The sequence below is a fragment of the Callospermophilus lateralis genome, chromosome 2 (genome assembly GCF_048772815.1).
Source record: "Callospermophilus lateralis isolate mCalLat2 chromosome 2, mCalLat2.hap1, whole genome shotgun sequence".
NCBI lineage: Eukaryota > Metazoa > Chordata > Mammalia > Rodentia > Sciuridae > Callospermophilus > Callospermophilus lateralis.
This window is the reverse complement of record NC_135306.1, coordinates 189447347-189467657: the sequence shown is the minus strand read 5'-3', so window position 1 is coordinate 189467657 and position 20311 is coordinate 189447347. Positions and strand designations below refer to the sequence as shown.

The following is a 20311-nucleotide window of genomic DNA, read 5'->3' as shown; positions in this document are numbered from 1 at the left end:
AAGACATACAATTTGTGAGAAAATAAAATATATGTTATAGAATTGATGAATTCTAAAAAGTTATCTACTGGATGAATGAATTAAACAGATAAAGAAATAAAGTATGTACACTTGTTAAATACGTCATGCAACTTACGTCTGCATAAAATATCATGAACAGCTTCCCACACTAGTAAAACAGATGTGCATGAGGTATGTCAACAGCTGTGGGATATTTTTTGGTAAAGATAGATTATATGCATTCTTTAACGGTATCTAAACACTTTTTTCTATTTCGCATATTTCACCAGAGGACCATAATGCTTAACTAATGTATAAAGAGGGCCCCCAAGTATTTTGTCCTGAGATCACCAGAGACAGAATGGGGAAGAGGACTGGTAATAAAAATGTCCTTACCTGGTGTGTGTGTGTGTGTGTGTGTGTACATGTACATTGGTGTTAAGGAAACAAGACTTGTAAGTTGCTAAATAAAGCCTGGAAGGGGTAGATAGTGCCTATTTAGCTTTCCCATACGAAAGAGAAGAAATGAGATTTATAGGCCAGCAATCAATCTGCAGAATGACCAGGGAAGTCTACAAGATCAGTTAATGGACAGACGCTGGCCAGGAATCCTAGTACTATATGAATACTACTAAGTAGTCACAAAGTTTTGAAGTTCAACTCAGTTTTCTTCCTAGATACAAATTTATACATTTAAGAACAATAAAATCTTTAGTTGGAATATTGGGGAAATACAAATATATACATCAGGAATTATTTTTTCCCTTATACCATGTGCATGCCATATTAAATGACTCCTTCCTGAATGGCAAAAATTGTCCAGAAAATGATCAGAGACAAAATGAATCCCTATAAGATATAATCATGCTATGCACAGTGGCACAAACCTGTAATCCCAGCAACTCAGGGAAGGAGGATTGCAAGTTCAAGGCCAGCCTCAGAAACTTAGCAAGGCCCAAAGCTACTTAGTGAGACCCTGACTCAAAATAAAAATAAAAAAACAAAAAAAGGGCCAGGGATGTAGCTCAGTGGTAAAGCGACCAGTGTTCAATCCCTAGTACAAAAAACAATAACAACAACAAAAAATCTTGCTTATAAAATTATAAGTAGCACGCTAAACATTAAATGCTTTCTTGATGGTTTATGTGTATACACATGATAAAATATATATTTTATACATATGAATTAGAACTCAAGAAGTTTTAATAGCGCAAGTTAGGAAGAAATAATGCTTTTGATGCTCAGCTATTAAAGATCCAGAAATAGGAGCTGGGCTGTAGCTCAGTGGCACAGTGCTTGCCTAGCACTTGTGAGGCACTGGGTTCCATCCTTGGCATCACATACGTAAATATAAACAAATACAACAAAGTGCCAGAAATACTTGTTGAATGCTTACTGGCCAAATGATTCATCATCAAAGACACACGTTCTCTTACGGAGAAGTTAAATTCTTCCTTATAGCTCATTAGCTTCCCTTTTTAAATTCTAAGTTCTTTCTCCTTGCAGGAAAATGGAACACTGTTTCCTTATCTGTAACTATCTTTCTTTCTTTCTAATCAGATTGTCTTAATACATTTAATTTTAAGCCTTCTTTGATTGGGTATTTGTACAAATCCTTCTTAATAGTCTATGCATAAGTGGAGATTTCTTTCACTATGTTCACATTAAATAAAAATTCTCTTTAACATAGAGTTTTACATAAGATATTTTAACTAAGATATTAGTAGTTTAATTTTACTTTGTATACATTGATTGGGACCTTAATATCTGGTTATTTATATCAATATACCAAACACTTCCCTGAAATCTCACTATCTGAACTCCATTTCACAGATCATAAGCTGCTTGTGGAGTTAACTCAATATGCTAATTTTAGGCCATCTGCAGGTGATAATTGCTGTTCCAGGAAATTTCTGTTTCTCTTAACAATTTCTAAGATAAGGTTATTATAACTTGCAAGATCAGTGGTTAAGAATATTAGAAAAATAGTAGTAAACATGACTTCTATACTTGTTTCTTCCAAATTAACATCGTTTCCAAAATTGTACAGCAAGCAATTTTAATTCAATGCTTTCTGAAGTAGATTAAAGTTGTTGCAACAGTACTTCTATAACATTGAGAACTTCAAATTCTTGCAGGAAAAACAAATGTTCCTGATTTATATACATAGTTTTAAAATTCATTAATCCTCCCAACAACAAAAACCTAAAATCTAAAGGAGGAGAAGTCAGTATATGTTATATCACACTTAGATATCATACTTTGCATGTAAGTGGGTGTTAAAAGTATACAAATACACAAAGATAAATAAATGTCTTTATGCGAGCTAAATTTAGGATTCCTTGGGGGAAAGCACATGTTTAATTTCAAGAGTGAAATATTAACGGATATTTACTAGTACAACTATGTATATTCTAGCCAAGAAATAAAGAAGTTCATTAGCTCATACAAAATCAAAATTGGTATTATCAGATCATTTAGTTGTGATACATAACTCAAAAATTACACTGGCTAGCCATGATAATACTTGAAATGTTATATTAAAATGTAATATAGGGCTGGAGATGTGGCTCAAGCGGTAGCGCGCTCTCCTAGCATGCGTGCGGCCCGGGTTTGATCCTCAGCACCACATACAAACTAAGATGTGTCCGCCGAAAACTAAAAAATAAATATTAAAATTCTCTCTCTTTTAAAAAAAAATGTAATATAACATCTGTGGATGGGATTATACAAGATTTATTTCCTTCTTAGTGTTCATGTATCTTCCTCATATTTTGACAACAATTCTGCATTGCTTTTCTAGTTAGAAAAGCACCCATAATATTAAAAAAAAACCCTCTAATGTAAATAAAGCTTTTTGCCCTTTTTTACTACTTTAGCAACAGTAATCAATAATTTGTACAAGGAACTTAATATGTAGGAGCCAATTGAAATTTTCCCACTTTTTAGTATGAAATTCCCACTCTTTAGTATCACAATGGATACACTACAAGTAAATTACTTTTGCATTCATGTAACTTCTGGTGTTTGGTCATTTTTTAAAAAGAAAACACTATCACATCATGCTACAAAAGACAACCAAAGATTCAAATAATGAAAAGATTAAAGTTCAAGATGCTTTCATAAAATAAGAGAACATATGTTGTCACCTGTGTCAACATGCAAGGAATAAAGTATAATAGTTTGCCTGACAAGGTTGGCTAATCATTACAAAACTGGGGCAACACAAACAGACATTCTGTCCACCTCTGCTTAAATTTAACAGGATTTGAATTCAAGCAACTGAAAATGAACCCACATGAACTAGAAGGAAACAATTTCTTAGATGCAAATACCTTACATAAGTTTTCAACTGAAATAGTTAATAATTTTTATGAATCATAGTTTAATTGTGAAAAGAACTAACAACGACATTACACAATGCCTGGTTTGGGAAAATTGGATGGCAACTCCACTGGAAGCCATACTAGAATGACAAGGCACACATTTCCTTTGGCAAACTGTATAATTTGAGCTCTGTGGTACCAAGAACACAACTTAATTAGAAATTCTTAGAATCTCACTTATATGGCTAACAGAATATTTACTGCACAGGGGGTGGAAAGTTTAATTAGATAAAGTTTTAAGTGCTTTGAGTTCTCCATGAATTATTTTATTTTCCTTTTTATTAATGTTTAAGTCTTTGTGGAAGACTTAATGGCAAAAAAAAAAAAAAAGCCTTTTTCCATTTTACTTTACCTGAAATTCTACCCCATGTCATATAAAATGTTTTTTTTTCTTTTTTAATAAATCCTAGTTTGATCTACATTAAAATAATTAAATAAAAGAAAAGGAATTTTCCATAACAGAGGGCTACATGCAATTAATAATGAATCTAAAACCATAATTTATAATCCCTAAACAAAATAAGAATACATGTATTGTCATACTCTTATCTTTTCCAAGTTTAGTATACTAGTATATGCTAAGTGCTTCTACGTCTTAATTTTTTCCAAAGTAAGCTAACTTCCCAGAAGTGACAAACTTCATAAGGAGAAGGATCCCTTAAGTTCTCAAAGAGATCTCTACCTTGTTATCCATATATAAGGCATTTCTCCTATGAACTAGCTTTGCTCTAAGCTAGAAAGAACCTCAGAACCAATCTACAATTACTTTTCATTTTTGAAAGACGACAATGTAGTTCGTCATATAATTTGCTAAATCCACCATTTTGTGGTTATGTCTGAAGTAGCCCATTTCTATGGGACCCTAAGGACTAAGTCCTTAGAGAAAAATTTAAAAATTTTAGGAGCCTAAGGATAGCTGGTTCCAAGATGAATTAAAAGACTCAGGGTATTAACTTGGGATACCTTCATTAAGGTATTCTAGGTATTCCCTTGGGTGAGGATCAGTGGTGAGGCTCAAACTCTTCTTTCCATGATTTATTAGTTTCTTAATGTTGTTAACTTAAATTCTTGGAGCAGGGTACTGGGATACATTCTTAGCAAAGTCCCTAAATTAAATAAAATTATACTGCTGAACAGATTCTCACAGATTTCCAAATTAATACGGGGCTCCCCCTACTGGTACTGTGTCACATGTCCGAGGGAAACCCAGACTAAAAAAAAAAAAGTGCTTCTGTGCTTTTCACCCATCTGTCCATTCACAGAGTTATCATCTCCTCCGTGGGCAGGGCATTAGGCACTTCTGGGTAAATGATACACAGTAAACACACAGTGGTACAGATGAAGTGAATCTGCATTTCAAAGGCTGCAAAGGATCTCTCACTCTGAGTACTGTGACTTCAGAGAATCCTAAGAATGAACAGAAGAGGACCTGAATGTTTATGTCCCCCTAAAATTCATATGCGAAACCCTAAAGTCCAATGGTGACGACATCATGAAGAAGTACTCTCATGATTTGGGATCAGTGCATTTACAAAGAGGCCTGAGGGAGCTTGTTTGCCACTTCTACCGTGAGGGCTCAGCAAAAAAGCAACATCTTTGAGGAACAGGGCCTTCCTAGCCTCCAGAACTATAAGAAACAAATCTTGGTTCTTTATAAGCAACCCTTCTCTAAGGTTTCTTTTCTTTCTTTTTCTTTTCTTTCTTTCTTTTTTTTTTTTGTTATAGCAGCCCAGTGGACAGAGACGGAAATGATTGATTAGTTAAAACCATTCTAATCTATCAACTCCATTTAGGAAGTATTCAGTCTGAGTAGACTCTACACTTGGACTCATCTAGAACAAGAAAACTCAAAACTCAAATGCCCCAAAGGCACAGACAAGTAACAGAAATGAGACAGGTAAGTCACTCAATAGGGACTAGTGGGGACTGTAGTACCTGGAGAGAGCAGGCCCTAACTGCTTAGCATACTCAGGGGCTGCATAGCCCCAGTCACTTGTAAGTATGCAGCAATTGAGATCTGTGTTACCTGATTTTCAGACTGTTCCCAAGGGAAGACAGAAATCTCAGTGTGAGATTTCCTAATTTTGAAAACTGACCCAAACAAAACATATTGGTAGGCCATATCCAGCGCACAGACCATTGGTTTGTAATCTCTAACCCAGTTTCAGAAAGGGAACTCACCTTCTTCTGCTCATTCAACTCATTCAAGATTAGGAAATTCTTACAGTTGACTTCAGTGGAAATATCAATAGCTGATCCAAGTTCAACCTTCTAGTCTACATATAATCAGTGTGATTTGTATTTCCAAAGAATTCAACCTAGAATTTTTGGTTTTTATAATTCATTCGTTTATTCAAAAAACATCTGTTGGGGCTCGGGGATGTAGCTTAGTAATAGAGCACATGCCCAGCATATGCAGGTCCTGCCTTCAGTCCCCAGTACCCAAACAAAACCAAACAAAAAAATCGGTTACATCTACCATATGTAAGGGATAAGATATGGCAGGAAACAAATGGGATATGCTATCAATCCTCATTGTGCTTACAACTAACAGAGAGGCTCAACCCTAAAAATGAAATGCTGAGTGAGTGGAAGGGAAGATATGTGGTGTGATATATGGAATTGCACTGACCCAGAGACCTAATCTAGGTATAGGCATCAGGAAGGCTCCCTGTCCACCTCCACCCCTAGTAAGATGTGCTTTCAAGTCCCTACTTTGGTTGAATATATAAAGGAAAAACTATAAATAATTATGCTCTGCTTGAAGGTCTGAGGATGTAGCTCAGTGACAGGGCACTCACTTAGCATGCACAAGGCCCTGGGTTCCAGCCCCAGCATCAACAACAACAACAACAAAAAACAATTACTGTGCTCTGTTTGAGATTCCTCATCCCCATTCCCCAATAAAGCAAATACCAAAACTCAATGGTATCTCACTATAAAAAGTAATTTATAAACCTTATTTTGGGTTACACTCCCACTCATTTCCTTCTTTGCTCTAAAAAAAGGAATAAAGAAGGTTGGCTATGTCTCTCAAATAGAAAGGTAGTCTGGAAATTTCTTAAGGAGTACAGCTATAGGAAGGAAGACCTTGCCCTCGCTTCCACCTTATCAACCAAGCCCAGCAGCAGCTTCCAGCCCAAGGATCATCAGAAGGAAAGTTCCCCACCCACCCTTCAGTGGGTGTTCTGGCTTGGATATGAGGTGTCTCCAAAGATCGGGTGTGAGGCAATGCAAGAAGGTTTGGAGGAGAAATGATTGGGTTATAGTCTTAACCTAATCAGTGAACTAATCCCTAATGGGATTAACTAGGTGGTGACTGGAGGCAGGTGGGGCATGGCAGGAAGAAGTGGCTCATTTGGGGAATGGCTATGGCATATGTATTTTGTATCTGGAGAGTGGAGTCCTTCTTTCTGTTTCCTGATCACCATGTGAGCCGCTTCCCTCTCCCACACTCTTCGGCCATGACATTCTGCCTCACCTGGAGCCCTGAGGATGAAGTTGGCCTTCCATTGCCCAAGACCTCTGAAACTGTGAGCCCTCAAATTTCTCTTCCTCCTCTGCAATTGTTCTGATAAGGTGTTTTAGTCACAGCAGTAAAAAAGCTGACTGAAACAGTGGGGCTGCAGGCAGTTCAGGTAATATTGTTTGGACGTTGCTCATTCGAAAAGGAGTAAAGTATTGATGGTCCCGAGGTCCTAAAATTGTGATGAAAGCAATCAAACAACTGTATAGCTGGGAGTAGGAAGGCAACCCCAAATTTGGCAGACTCGTTAGAATAAGCGATCTCAAGTCAGAAACAAACGGTACAAACAAAATCTGTTTTGTCTTTGAATTGATAGAGCTCAGCGTACAATGTGTTTGAAATTAGACCTATATTTGCCTGCCTCTGGAACTACAACACCTCTCCCATTTTTTATGATTTATCCAATGATAATCAAAAGTAGATAAACAATTTCATTTGCAAATTCTCTAATATTATGGGATGGAAACCCCTCCAGGGATAAAACTGGAATATTTTAGAAGAGTGTGGTTCAATATCCTGAGGTTTAGCTGTCTAAAAACTCCACCATTTATGGAGTGAATATCATTGCTCTTGATGAGAGACCAGATTTGCCTTAGATTTTAGTCACAGAGCATCTGAAATCCTAAAGAAAAAGCTCGACCTGGAGGACTTCTCTTCCAGTTTGAAATGATCTACCTGCCATACTGGTCACCTACACAGAGCTCCTACACCACTTAAGGAAGAAGAATAACACTGAACCTGTCCCTAAAGGATTTAAGAGCAAACTGGGAAGGGAAGCAACGAGGCTTCCAAGCATCTGAGGGAAGGGGAAGCCCTGTTAAGTAGGCCACTGAGAGGGGAGAAAGGAATAAACCCAAAATTATTGGGTAAGACTAAAAAGTGGAACAATCCGATGGAACTGGAGGGCTGTTTACAGTTACACATTAGTGCTCTGCAGCCCCAACTATTCTGGTATTTCTTCTGCAATACCCCTGGACACATCACCATCACTTATCTAATGATAACCTGCAATCCACTTGATCTCAGGACAGTGTACTTTTATCTTTCCTCTATTGGAATGTGGAACTTAAGAGGTATTTGTAATCACATGACCTGCTCAAACAGGACAGGAGAATGTGAACCCGAAGGAAAGGTAAAGACAATTTGATCAGAACTCTTGGCATGGCATAGGCCTTGCAATAAATTGCTGAAGCCCTACTCAGCAAGACCTCCAAATTAGGGGCACAAACCCAAAGTCCCAGGACAAGCTGATTTCACCAGCCTCTCCTCAGACACTCCTCAGCCAGTCATCCCTACCATGTGGTTTGGTGTGGAAATAAAACTTGGACCACTCTTGCTGGTAAGAAGAGGCTGTTTACATTCTCATATAAGGTTTTTTGATAAATTCATTGTAGTTTTAGGCTGCAGACACCCATGCCATCCCCTCCCCTCCCCTGTGTCCAGCTACCATAAAACCTTCTAAGATTCTGTAGCCAGACCTCTTTTCACTGCCTTAAGTTACTCCAGGGTTCCAAAAGTCATTGCTACGAAAAATGTGGCCCTGACCTGGGCAACATAATACAGTCAACTAAAGAATGATAGGAGCAATTCATCAAAATATCTTATAGAGCAAATCATAGCAGCATGAGAACCCTAAACCGGGAGCATCACAAAACTTCACCAAGGTGATTGCCTTAAATGCCATAAAATACCTATTGCCAGTCATTCCACCATTAGAATCAAGTCTCTGAACCACACGCTGGCTCACATCTTACCTCTACTTTATGATCTCCGTTCTGTGGAGCACAACACTCGAGTTCCTGCACGATCCTGTCCTAACTTAGTTTTCTCGCCTTCTAGATTTTTTTTTTTTTTATGGCTAATTAGACATTTTACATGCATTGATTCATTTAATTCTCATAAAATCCCATATTATAGATAATGCTTGCCTTCTAGTTTGCCACTACACTCCCACTGTTCCAATCAAACCATCCTCACATCTGAATGACCACTAGTCAACTGTGCTGCAGAGGTGACACCACATCAACTCACATAGCACCATAAAAACATACTGACTTCCATACTATCTTAATTCCATGAATCTCTGATTTCATAAACCAAGAATTCTGAATTTTTTTCCCATTAAACGTGCACATCACAAAGGTACAGGAAAATTCAGATTCCTACTAAAAATCAATTAAGGGCTGATTATTTGGCATAGTGAAGAAATATCTTAAATAGCAAACTCCCTTAGTGCTTTTAAAAATGGGATTTGATTTTCAATAAAGGCCTGCATACAAAAATTTTAAGCATATATCCATTCATTGGCTGTTCCTGGTTCCCATCAATATGGCCCCAAGCGATTAAGAACTAGCATCTGTCTTCACTACCTCATTTCACAAGAACAAGTATACATCACAACGGGGAAAAAAGAGAAGGAAAAAGGAAGAAAGAAGAGGGGGAAGAAGCATTTTGTATTTTATCAAGTACAAGTTACTTCACAGTGCTGTTGGGTTTGTGCTATTTTACCCACAATGTCACTGTCACTGCCACCCCCTACCCCCAGCACGTATGGTCTTCAAGCAAGGGCGTAATGTGATCGCTGCTGCACGTGCTGATCTGGGTTCAGATGCTGCATGAAGGGCACAGCTGTGGCTGTGGTGCAGAGCAAGCTCACTAGATTAAGAGCCGGACCTTGGCCTTTGATCATTAGTGTTCTGTAGACTGCCAGCCCAAAATGCACGTTCTAGGGACAGAGGAGGCCAGGGTTTTACACCGTAAGGCTGACTGCACAAGCACCCCAGGGCAGACAAGCAGGGGCTATAAAGAAAGTATTACTGGATCTGCAGTAAGAATCCTACATGGTTTATCTGACAGAGGAGTTACAATTATCAGAGAATAAATTTGCAGCTAATATTAACAATTCTGTCAAATAAAATTTAAACACTTGAACACATTTTCTCATTAACTCAGTACAATATATTATGAAACATGTGTGCATTGTTTTAACACTCATTATTTTCAAACACTCGGCCAAATGTACCAGAAAAGATATATGAAAGTAACAGTACACATCAGTCATTTCAAAAGGCAAAATAACAAAGTACAGAATTACAGACTAGAAGTGATATTAATTTTGATCAAAAAACTTTGCTTTCTTTTTTTTAAATATATTTTTTAGTTGTAAATGGATATTTTGTTTTATTTATTTATGTGGTGCTGAGGATCAAACCCAGGGCCTCACACATGTGAGGCAAGTGCTTTACCACTGAGCCACAACTCCAGCCCCCAAAAAACTTTGCTTTCTTAAAAATATAAAATCATGATATTTACTAAAAAACATATTTACTAAAAAATCTTTATCAGCTCTGAGTGTAACAACAATCACATTTTTAGAGCACTTACTGTATATTCTAGGCACTCTTCTAACAGTTTTATACACTTTACATTATTTAATTCTCACAATTCTATGAGGTGAAGAGAATTATCATCCTCAATTTACAGACTGAAGCACAGAGGTTAAGTAAAATGTCAAAGGTCAGATATAAATAGTAAATGGTAGTTATTTAATTATCTTGAAACCACACACTTATACAAATTTAAGGGAGATGTCTTTAAAACCAAACAGATAAGTTCATTTCAAATTGATGCATTTTTAAAGCATCAATTTTATGCATGTGGGTCTTGCTCCACATCTACTCAGATCCACTTGTTACTGATTTACCTCACTTAAACCAAATCTCAGGTGAGAAAAAAAGCCTGGCTAATAACATTAAGAGAGAAGATACAATGGGAATAACTATTTGTTTTGCAAAATTATTTGTCATTTTACAATATAATTCATCTGAGGTGTCTTTAAGTAGCAAGCTACCAAACATTCTTTGCTAAAAAAACCTAGTTAACACTTTCAAACAACACATATGTTCACAGGGAGAAGGATAACCATACATGAAAAGTTGAGCAAGGCATGACATTCCTGGGTTCTTGGACTTGAAATCAAACATGTAAAAGTTATACTTTCTCTTAGGACATGAGGACACATGAAGAAAAGAACTTTTCTTTTAAACATTCACAATAAATACCAAGACTATGCCATAAAATAAAAATTAACAACCAGTTCTTATTTATATTTATCTGATCAATTAAGAGTTCTGAATGAAACCTTTTTTATTTCCTTCAACTAGTGTGTGTGTGTATAATATAGTATATATTAGTATGTATAAGCATGTTATCACCATGTTACATATGCTATATATTCACACATATAGTACATACATACTTCTGCATATATAGTGTATATATAAACTAACGTGTACATATATATTATCTGATATTGCTCATGGGAATTATGCCTCAGGCAGAATTTCACTGGTCTGGTATATAAAACCAAAGTATGGTCATTTTTTTTTTTTTTTTTTTTTTAGTTACTGCTAACAACTAAACAAAATAAGTGCTGAGGTATTTCTATTTGTTAGCTACTGTTCCTTTTAGAGGTATAGCTGTGCTGTCTTTTGTTGGCATATCCAAGGGACATGGCTATAATACATGCTTAGCACTTCACAGCTAGGCTTGGCTATTAGGTTTCTACAAACATCACTCTCGTTACTTTATGGTCCCATATTCTCCATACAATGCTGTGCCATGACATTTAAGCTATCAATTTAAATGGATCGCAGGGGAGACAAAATGAAAAAAATTTATCAGTGATGAATAGCAGGTGGATGAAATCAATCAATCTTCAGCTTAAGTTTGTTTTTGTAGTCTCAGGACATACTATAGGGTTTGCATGTAGAAGACACTTAAACTGTTAGGTTATTAGAAAGTGAATAACACAGATACTTGTTTGGTGGTCAATTCTTTCTACTTCCTGAGAACATAAGTAAACACACACCTTTCAAATGAAACACATGCTTACTCTAAGTGACTGGAGTGAAATCATCTGACCACAAATCACGATTTTTAATAGAAAGAACCAAAAAATGACATATTTCTAACAAAGCTACTTACCTTACAAACAGAAAGAATGTTAATATTTATCAGTTTCTTAATGGCCTGAAAAAAAATACAGATAATTTTATATAGATTTGATCATATTAGATATATACTCAAGTAATATTGTGATAGATTGGAAGTTTCATGAGATATTGCAAAGACCTTGAAAAAATTATAGGAGTTGTGGTGGAGAGGCAGAGTTTATCTTACTCTTAGTGTTACAGTATTTTTCTAACAAAAGCAGCAATTCATGTTAATATGCAAAAGACAAGGTAAACGTGCAAGTAAACTATGGAAGTGAAAAGACACATTAAATCCAATATAAATAGAACACTTTGCAATTTCGTCTCTCCTGATATGGAAAATAGAAATTATTGAGTCTAAGATTTTCAACAGTTTGAAAAATTTTACATAGCCCTTCAATGACATACATTCCTTATTTTCATTAAAGGATTATGTGCATATGAGGGATGCAGTTTTCCTTCTGGTAGAGATGGTTTACCTGAATCAATCATGCTGATAGATATTAACATATTTGATTTTTAAATTGATGTTTAGAATCCTAATACTTAAAATAGAGTTGTCTTGATATACTAAAAAAATAAAACTAGAACTATTATTGATACTGACACTGTGTAAATGAGTTCATAAACATTTTCTTATTCAATCTTTTTACATTCCTATGAAGCCACCCATTTTACTGGTGAGGAAACTAAGTTAGGTTCTTCCCCAGAGAATTCAAGTAGTAAATAGAGGAGTTAAGAGTGAACCTCAACCTCAGGCAGCTGGACTCCAGTGCTCACAGACTGAATCATTATACAATACTATCTTACCAAGACCTGCATGCATTCTTTTTGTTACCATAGCAGAGAAAAAAAAAAAAAAAAAAAGACTCACATTGTCCAAGTCAGGAATTTCCAAAAAGTATTCAGGATACTCATATGAGATTCCCACATTGTTCACTGAAATAAGATAAAATTGTTAGCTAATATACATTTTACAGATTTATTGAAAACAATGATATTAAAGTTATAAAGACTGAAATGATACAATTATATAAAATACTGCTTATGTTTGGGGTAACCTTTCCCACACTTTTCTATTCAAATTTTATACCCTTGAGAAGTCCAGTTCAAATGTCTCTTCTTTCCTTTCATCTATACTTAGTTAGCATCTAACCCTTGTCAAAAGGACTTCTACTCACCTCTTACTTTCCATGGCCCCTGGAGAGATATGTACTCTCCCTCTGCAACACAGTTATTTGTAGATATTGCTAAACTCTTCTCTACATCTTCAGTTTTCATAGTGCAGTATAAGTCACATAGGATATGCATCTCGTTTTGTTCACTCTTAAGAGCTTGTATAGTCATGCCACAAATATTTGCCATATACTTTTGGGCAAGACATGTGCTAGACACTGGGAAAAGTAGAAAGAAACTGCTTCTCATGTGATGGAGTACACAATCTAGTAGGAATAGAAAGGCGCTCAACCAACACAAACAATTATTTCATGACAAAGTGCAGAGTGCTACGGGAGCCTGTTCCAGCAGAGCCTGACTTCATCTGGGAATGGAGGGAAGGATTCTATGTGCAGCCAAGAAAATAGGTGAGACTGAATACCTCTGATAAATCACCCATCAAAGGCTGAAGTCATGTCTCAGTCTTCCTTGCTTCACGACTCCCCAGTCACCTAGCTTAAGGTTGAGGCTCTAAAACTACTGACATGATCTGAACAAACACATGTAATTAGGCCCATGATTTGAATGCTTGGCTATCCTGTGGTTTTATCTAACTCTGGAAAGGCAAAGACAATCCCCCAAAAGGAATAAATACAGGAATTAAAAAATAAATAAACTTCTGGGCATGGTGGCACATGCCTGTAATCCCAGTAGCTGGGGAGGCTGATGTAGGATGATCGCAAGTTCAAAGCCAGTCTCCACAACTTATCGAGGCCCTAAGCAACTCTCTCAAAATAAAAAAATAATAAGAACTGGAGATGTGGCTCAGTGGTTAAATACCCCTGGATTCAACCCTGGTACCACTCCTGCCCCCAAAAGAAAGAAAAAAATAAATACACTATTTCTACATTCGTATCAACTAAGTAACTCGTGAAATGGATTACCTATCTACCTATCTAGATATCAAAATAATTCTATTAAGTAGTTCCTATTATTGTCTCCCTTTTAAAAATTTTCACTTTTTAAAAATGTGTTCTCTCTCACTGAAGTTCACAGCAGTTAAATAATTTGACTTCAAGTCATAGAACAAACTAAGGCAGAACTCAAACTCAGAAAATTGTATTTCAGAGGCAAGGCTCTTAATCAGTACATTAAAGTTGTCATACATCTTCATCCATGATTCAATTCCCCCCCAAATCAGTAATAATTGGATAATAAACAAAAATCTGATAATAATGTTTAATAAAATTGAAGTATTAGGGGAAAAAAGTTCATTTGCAAGAAGATAGTAAATTATGATCAATCTGCCAAAATGTACAAGCAATTGTGCCAGATAAGCCTGAGAGTAATAGTAGTAACTTCAATTACTACTAAGGTAACTATAGGTAACTACAGTAACCTGACATTAACTTTTTCAAAAGACTAAGAAAATCAAGGGTTCAAAGGAATCCAGTAAGGGTTCTGTGTTAAAGCTAAGCCAGGCTCTTGAGGCGCTGTGAGTCTCCAGATTTTATTTGCAAAATTTGGTCAGGATGGTTTGAACAAGACCACTGAAACCCGTCTGAAATATGTAAGAAAGGATAATGGCAAAACAAACTGTATTTAATTAGATCTATGCCCATTTGAGTAGGGATAGTATCTAAACATAACAGCAGGTCCAAATTCATTTTTAGTTTATTCAATAGGTTCTCCCTACAATGGGGGTCCCAGGGATCAATTCTATAAAATATCTGTTAACAATTAAGTCAAAGCTAGTTGAAGGTAAGGTATTATATTCGTTTGACTTTGCCCTAACCACTATGGAATTATAAAGGATGATTAATTTACTTAAAATGTGACCAAGAGAAACCAAAATACCTATTAAAATGCTACACATAAACAAAATATTCTTTACAAAGTCAGTTTAAGATAACAGAATCCTCAAGGAAGGTTTTTCCAGGTGGTAATGTTCTTTAGTATTTTTTTTTTAAATCTATCATGTAGGGCAAATTCCATTTCCCTTCACTCTACCATATCTAGAAAGACTTCTATCCTCAGATTTCTTTCTAGCCTATGGAAGTATTAATGCTACATTTCAAAATGCTAAAAAAAAAAAAATTGAATAGTATACTTATAAATCTTTTAAAATCCAGATGTGGTCAGAATTTTTGCTTTTGTTTTTTAATTGTGGGAGCTTTGCAAGTGGCACAGGAACTTCAGGAAGTTCATGAATAACTAGGCAAGCAATAAGTATTGCTGTGGTTCAGGCTGCACTAACAATAGATAGTCTTCAGATCTGCCTCTGCTGATTGAACAGAGGGAATCTATTAATGCTATCTATTCACACAATATAAACGGGAACATCTATTTAACTTAGCTCTCTATAAGAAAACATGCTCAACACTGAAAACTTTAGCCTGAAGAAATAAATAGTACCATATACAAGAACTATGCCTTTATTAATGTAAGTACAGATATTTTTTTTAAAGTTAAAGCTAGAATAGGCCTTTCAGAGCATCAAGTCCAATTCTATGAGAGGAAATGTACACGAAGGTCACAATAGCAATTTATCTTGTACTAGGCATGAGGTCACTTAAGTTCCTTCTTGCTTTACTGATTGATCTTTTACTGTGGGGTACATGCTACCTATCATCTTTCCACAAAAAGTCATCACTTTGAAGTGCTATTATTTAAGAGTTTAGGAATAAACAGCTGTTGCTTTTATTGGTGTTCAGAAAATGATCCCCCAAAATTTGGTGCCTTGGAGTGCTGATAATTTTAAATCAAAGGCATTTTGGAATCAGCAGATTCTGGGTGAGGCTTTTTTCTGAAGTTCCCTTATCTACTTAAACCGGATCCACCAAAGAAGAACACAATTGCCTTCAATCTTCTTATTGAAATTTCATTAACCAAGGAAGATTAAACTCATCACAGAGGAGGAGGCTGAAAACCAAACTCCACACCTAGAGGCTAGAGCAACTTTGTCTTGGGCATTGTTTGTTCTCTGGGCCTATTCATCTCCCCTAAAAATCATCTCCTACCCCTCTAAGTTGCCTACATTCCCCTTTTCCCTCCCCTATAAAGAGGGTATTTAAGCTTCAACTATCTGGCTCTTCTTTGAATTTCATATTTTGTGTGGGGCCCATGCACGTGTGCATATTAATGAATTTGTGTGCCTTTTCTCCTGTTAATCTATTATTGTCCGTTTATTTCAGCAGACTCAATTTCAACTTTAATTTTTTTTCAGTTACCTGAAAAACCCTTTCACTTGTGTACTAAACCTTCAGAGAGAAAGCTAGAACTTCCCTACACTCTCAAACAGTAATTTCCATAAACTGCAGAATAGTGTGATCTTTCGGGAAAAGGCAAACCCACTGCAATTTTATTTTGAGACGTTAGATGGCAGCAATAACCAAACAGCAGGCGGAAAGCTTTTAGGGAATGGCAAAAGGAAGAATAGGTAGGAGTGAAAAGATGGAAATAGTCCCATTATAATTGAATCTCATTAAGAATGGGTGCAGGCAATGCCATCTCTATATTTTACAAGATATTTTTTATAGGATTTACAACACCAAGCAATGTTACAAGTTGTTCTAACGTTACTCAAAAGGTGAAAATTCCTTCTAAATGGCATTATCTTAAAAATCAGCACTAAATAGTAGATTATTAGTGAGTTTTCCTGAATTTTTCAGGTGAGGCACCAGAAATGGATCTAATTTTTTTCAGTGCCCTGAAAAAACCCTTTCACTTGTGTATTCTTTGTCTTTCAGAAAACAAAGAATATCTGCATAAGCTCCAAATCCTCATGGTTAGCCCACACTCAGAACAGGACCTTGAACACTAAGGAGATCTTTCCCATCCGTTTCTCTCTGGAATTCTAAGACTGGGAAGAATCCAAGAGAAGAGATGAGGCAGACAGAACAGAGGGGAAGACAGACCCAGAACAAGGACCCAGGGAAGTGGAAAGAGAAGTTGGGCAAGAAGTGATCCTCCTAGAGTTGACCCTGGCAGGGAGAACTGGCAGGGGCCGTGCTCAGCTGTGCTCTCTGCAGCCCCCTCCAGAACTGCAGAAAACACTGGGCACAGTGTAAGTGCTTCATGTTTGAGACACAGAAAATCCAGAGAAATTCTGAATGTTGTTCTAACTTCTGAGATAAAACTTTAAAAATCATTTCCACATCTTTTACTTAGAAAAAAAATACACCAGATTCTTGTTTCTTCTAAGGTTATTTGCTGCTGACCTTACTGGACCTAGAAGTCTCTATTGAAACCAGCTGCCAGAGATAATATAAAAATGTCATTAGAAAATTAGATTTTTGGTATCTGTTGGGCATGAGGGAAGAACAAACAATAACTTACTAGAAAAGGAAAAAACCACTCATATGGTTAACCTCACACAGACCAGCAACCTGCTTTTTTCTAGATTAATCAGAAAGCTAAGAAATTAATGTAGTTTACTTTGCCTAATGGTTGAGCTTCCAAATATAATTCTAATAATGCAAAGTTGTCTCCTCTACTTCCTTCTCATGATATTAAACCAGAAAATTATAAAATCACATTTTATTACATTTGTAGTTCTATATACTAATCCACTTTTACCGCTTAGTTCATTAGTATAAGATGCTTCTAAAAACTGCTGTCACTAATGAATTTTTGAAATGTACACTTCAGTAATAATGACTATATCAAAAGAGAGTGGGGGATCCCTCCTGTACTTAATGTTTTAGCTTACATTTTTATAAAAGGGCTGGAGGTATAGTTTAGTGATATAGCACTTGCGTAGCACATCTGAGGCCTGGGTTCAATTCCCATAAAGAAATTTTTTTAAATGCCAAAGGATGCAGACTTCACAAACCCCAGGGTTCAGTCCTGACTGCACTAGCACCAGCTTCTAACAAGAAGCAAGTGATTTCACCCTAATAAGCCTCAGTTTCCTTATTATACTTATATAGGAAATAGAGATAAGGATTTAAGAATCAAATGAGCTAATATACATAAAATCTTTAACCCAATGTCTGGAACATATTAACATATTAAATAAACTTAGGAAGAGTGGTTATCATGTGGCCATTAATTCAACAAAACTTTATTGAACTCCTACTTTGTGCCCTAAACAAAGTGCCCTGCTTCTATTTTATATGGCCAGCATCAAAATAGAGAATTCTGGGCTGGAGCTGGGGCTCAGTGGTAGAGCATGTGGGAGGCACTGGGTTTGATCCTCAGCACCACATAAAAATAAATAAATAAAAATAATGTGTCCATCTACAACTAAAAAAATATTTTAAAAAATAAGAAGTTCTTCTGCAAGACAGAACTCTGTCTGGGTAGCAGCTAACTAGAAGGTCTGTTTATGCTGATCAAATTTATCCCAATTCCTCCTCTACTCTCTTTAATGCATTCAAGTGGATCTAGTCTTATAGTCTAGAGAGAGTGTGGAAAGTGATGCAAAGAAAATCCCTTCTCTGCTTTATTTAACATATTGCTGTAGCTAGCACATGTTCATACACTGACAGATGATATTTGGAACACCATGTAAAACATTTTGCAAACTTTACAGTTTTCATACACTTGTGAGTAGCAATTTCCAAATAAAAGAGAGTTTACAAGGCTTTAAATTGCAGTGCCTTTAATCAGAAATTGAAAAATTAAGATTGAGTCAGAAGCAACACAACAGAACATTTCCTTTCCACTGTCTAATTATAAATTGCTATGATCCTTGTTACAAAAGTAGGTAATAGTTACCATATATATAATTGGAAGAGGGGACGAGGAAAGAAGAATGGCATGAGGTTGGTAGCTAAATGTTAGCTAACAGGAACACATTTATCTATTTCGTGACTTACAGTTCTATTTACATTTCTGAATCACAGAGCTAATTACCCAGTTTTAAGTTAAAGGTTCTGCTTTAATTAATATCATTAATGGATTTTGAGTAAAAGGAAATAAATTTGAAATCTGAAAGTCTTATGCTCACTTTAGAAATCCAATCTCAGGCAATACATCTAATGGAACTGTAAGGCATTATACATAGTCTGAAATATTCCTGATGAGTCTCCTAAGTGTGTGTATAAATCCATTTACCTATTCTGCTTACTATGATTGGCTATACCAGGCTTCTGTCTCATTCAGTAGAAAGAAGGCTCCCTTCTAGCAAAGAAGGATGTTTATACCAGTGATCCAACTGTCTGCTTGTGTCTCCACCTGGATTTCTTACATGCTCTCAAGCTTAACATATTCTAAAGTGCACTCCTCATTTTGCTCCACAGAATTTACTCCAGATCCAGTTTCCTATCTTGGAGAAATGCCATCCAGTTCTTCAAGTCAGAACCTGGAAGTTGCTCATTACCAGTTGTCTAATTTTGGTAAATGAATTTAATCTCTAAGTCTGGTTCTTGTCTGTAAAATGAGTACAGAAATATTAATATCTACCTTATAAAGTTGTTGAAGATTAAATGAGATTCATCAGCATGGTGCCTGACATGTAAAAAACGCTCAATGAATGTTGAGAAGAATGACTTAAAAATGAAGCTATTACTGTTACTCTTCACTCAAGACCTCTAATAAGGACGCTCATCAGAAAATGATCCTGGTGTCTATTTGTTGTTGTCTATTTCCTAAACATCTATTTCTACCCATTTCCACTGCCACCTTCCTAATATAAACCATCTTCACCTTATGTTTCATTGCCAAAATAGCCTTTTACTGGTGTCCTCTTATCAATTTTTGCCTACTCTAACTTGGAAGTCAAAAGGGATCCTGCTAAAATTCTAAAATGTTATCAATTCATCCTTAAGATTCTACAGTGGCTCCCTAATTATACTTCCAATAAAGTATGTTAAACTAAATTTGGTCCAAGGATGTCCTCTATACTCTTGAGTCTCTAGATAACAATATGCAAGTTGGTCAGTAAACCTAACTTAGGGGTATGCTTTTGTAACAAATGGCTGAGTCTCAGTCTCACAGCCAGCCAGCTGATCTAACCGTGCTCACCTGAAGCAGTAACCAGTCAAGCTGTCTCTGTACCTCACTTCCATTTTCTGGCCATAAATGCTGCCTGCCAAGTTTGAAGGCATAGCTCTTTGAGCCTCACATGCAAACTGTTCTTTGCTTAAAAAACAAACTGTTAAATTTGGTTTGCTTAAAGTTTTTCTTTTAACAAGTCCAAATTTATTAACCTGGTTTTCTAAGACTTTCATGATCTGGCTCTGCTTAATCTTCAGACTTCTCTCTTGCTACTGCCCCCTTTGAAATCCTTGCTCCAGGTTGGCAGT

General features: G+C 36.2%; 1 protein-coding gene across 1 annotated transcript in view; it reads right to left on the bottom strand.

The window, feature by feature from the left end:
- Hsd17b12 (hydroxysteroid 17-beta dehydrogenase 12) overlaps positions 1-20311 on the bottom strand; it is a 149881-nt gene that overhangs the window by 29258 nt on the left and 100312 nt on the right. Inside the window, exons 5-6 of the mRNA XM_076847071.2 lie at positions 12781-12845; positions 11899-11943 (exon numbers count right to left, since the gene is read on the bottom strand). Of these exons, the coding sequence (XP_076703186.1) occupies positions 11899-11943; positions 12781-12845 (110 nt within the window). The remainder of the gene's footprint in view (positions 1-11898; positions 11944-12780; positions 12846-20311) is intronic.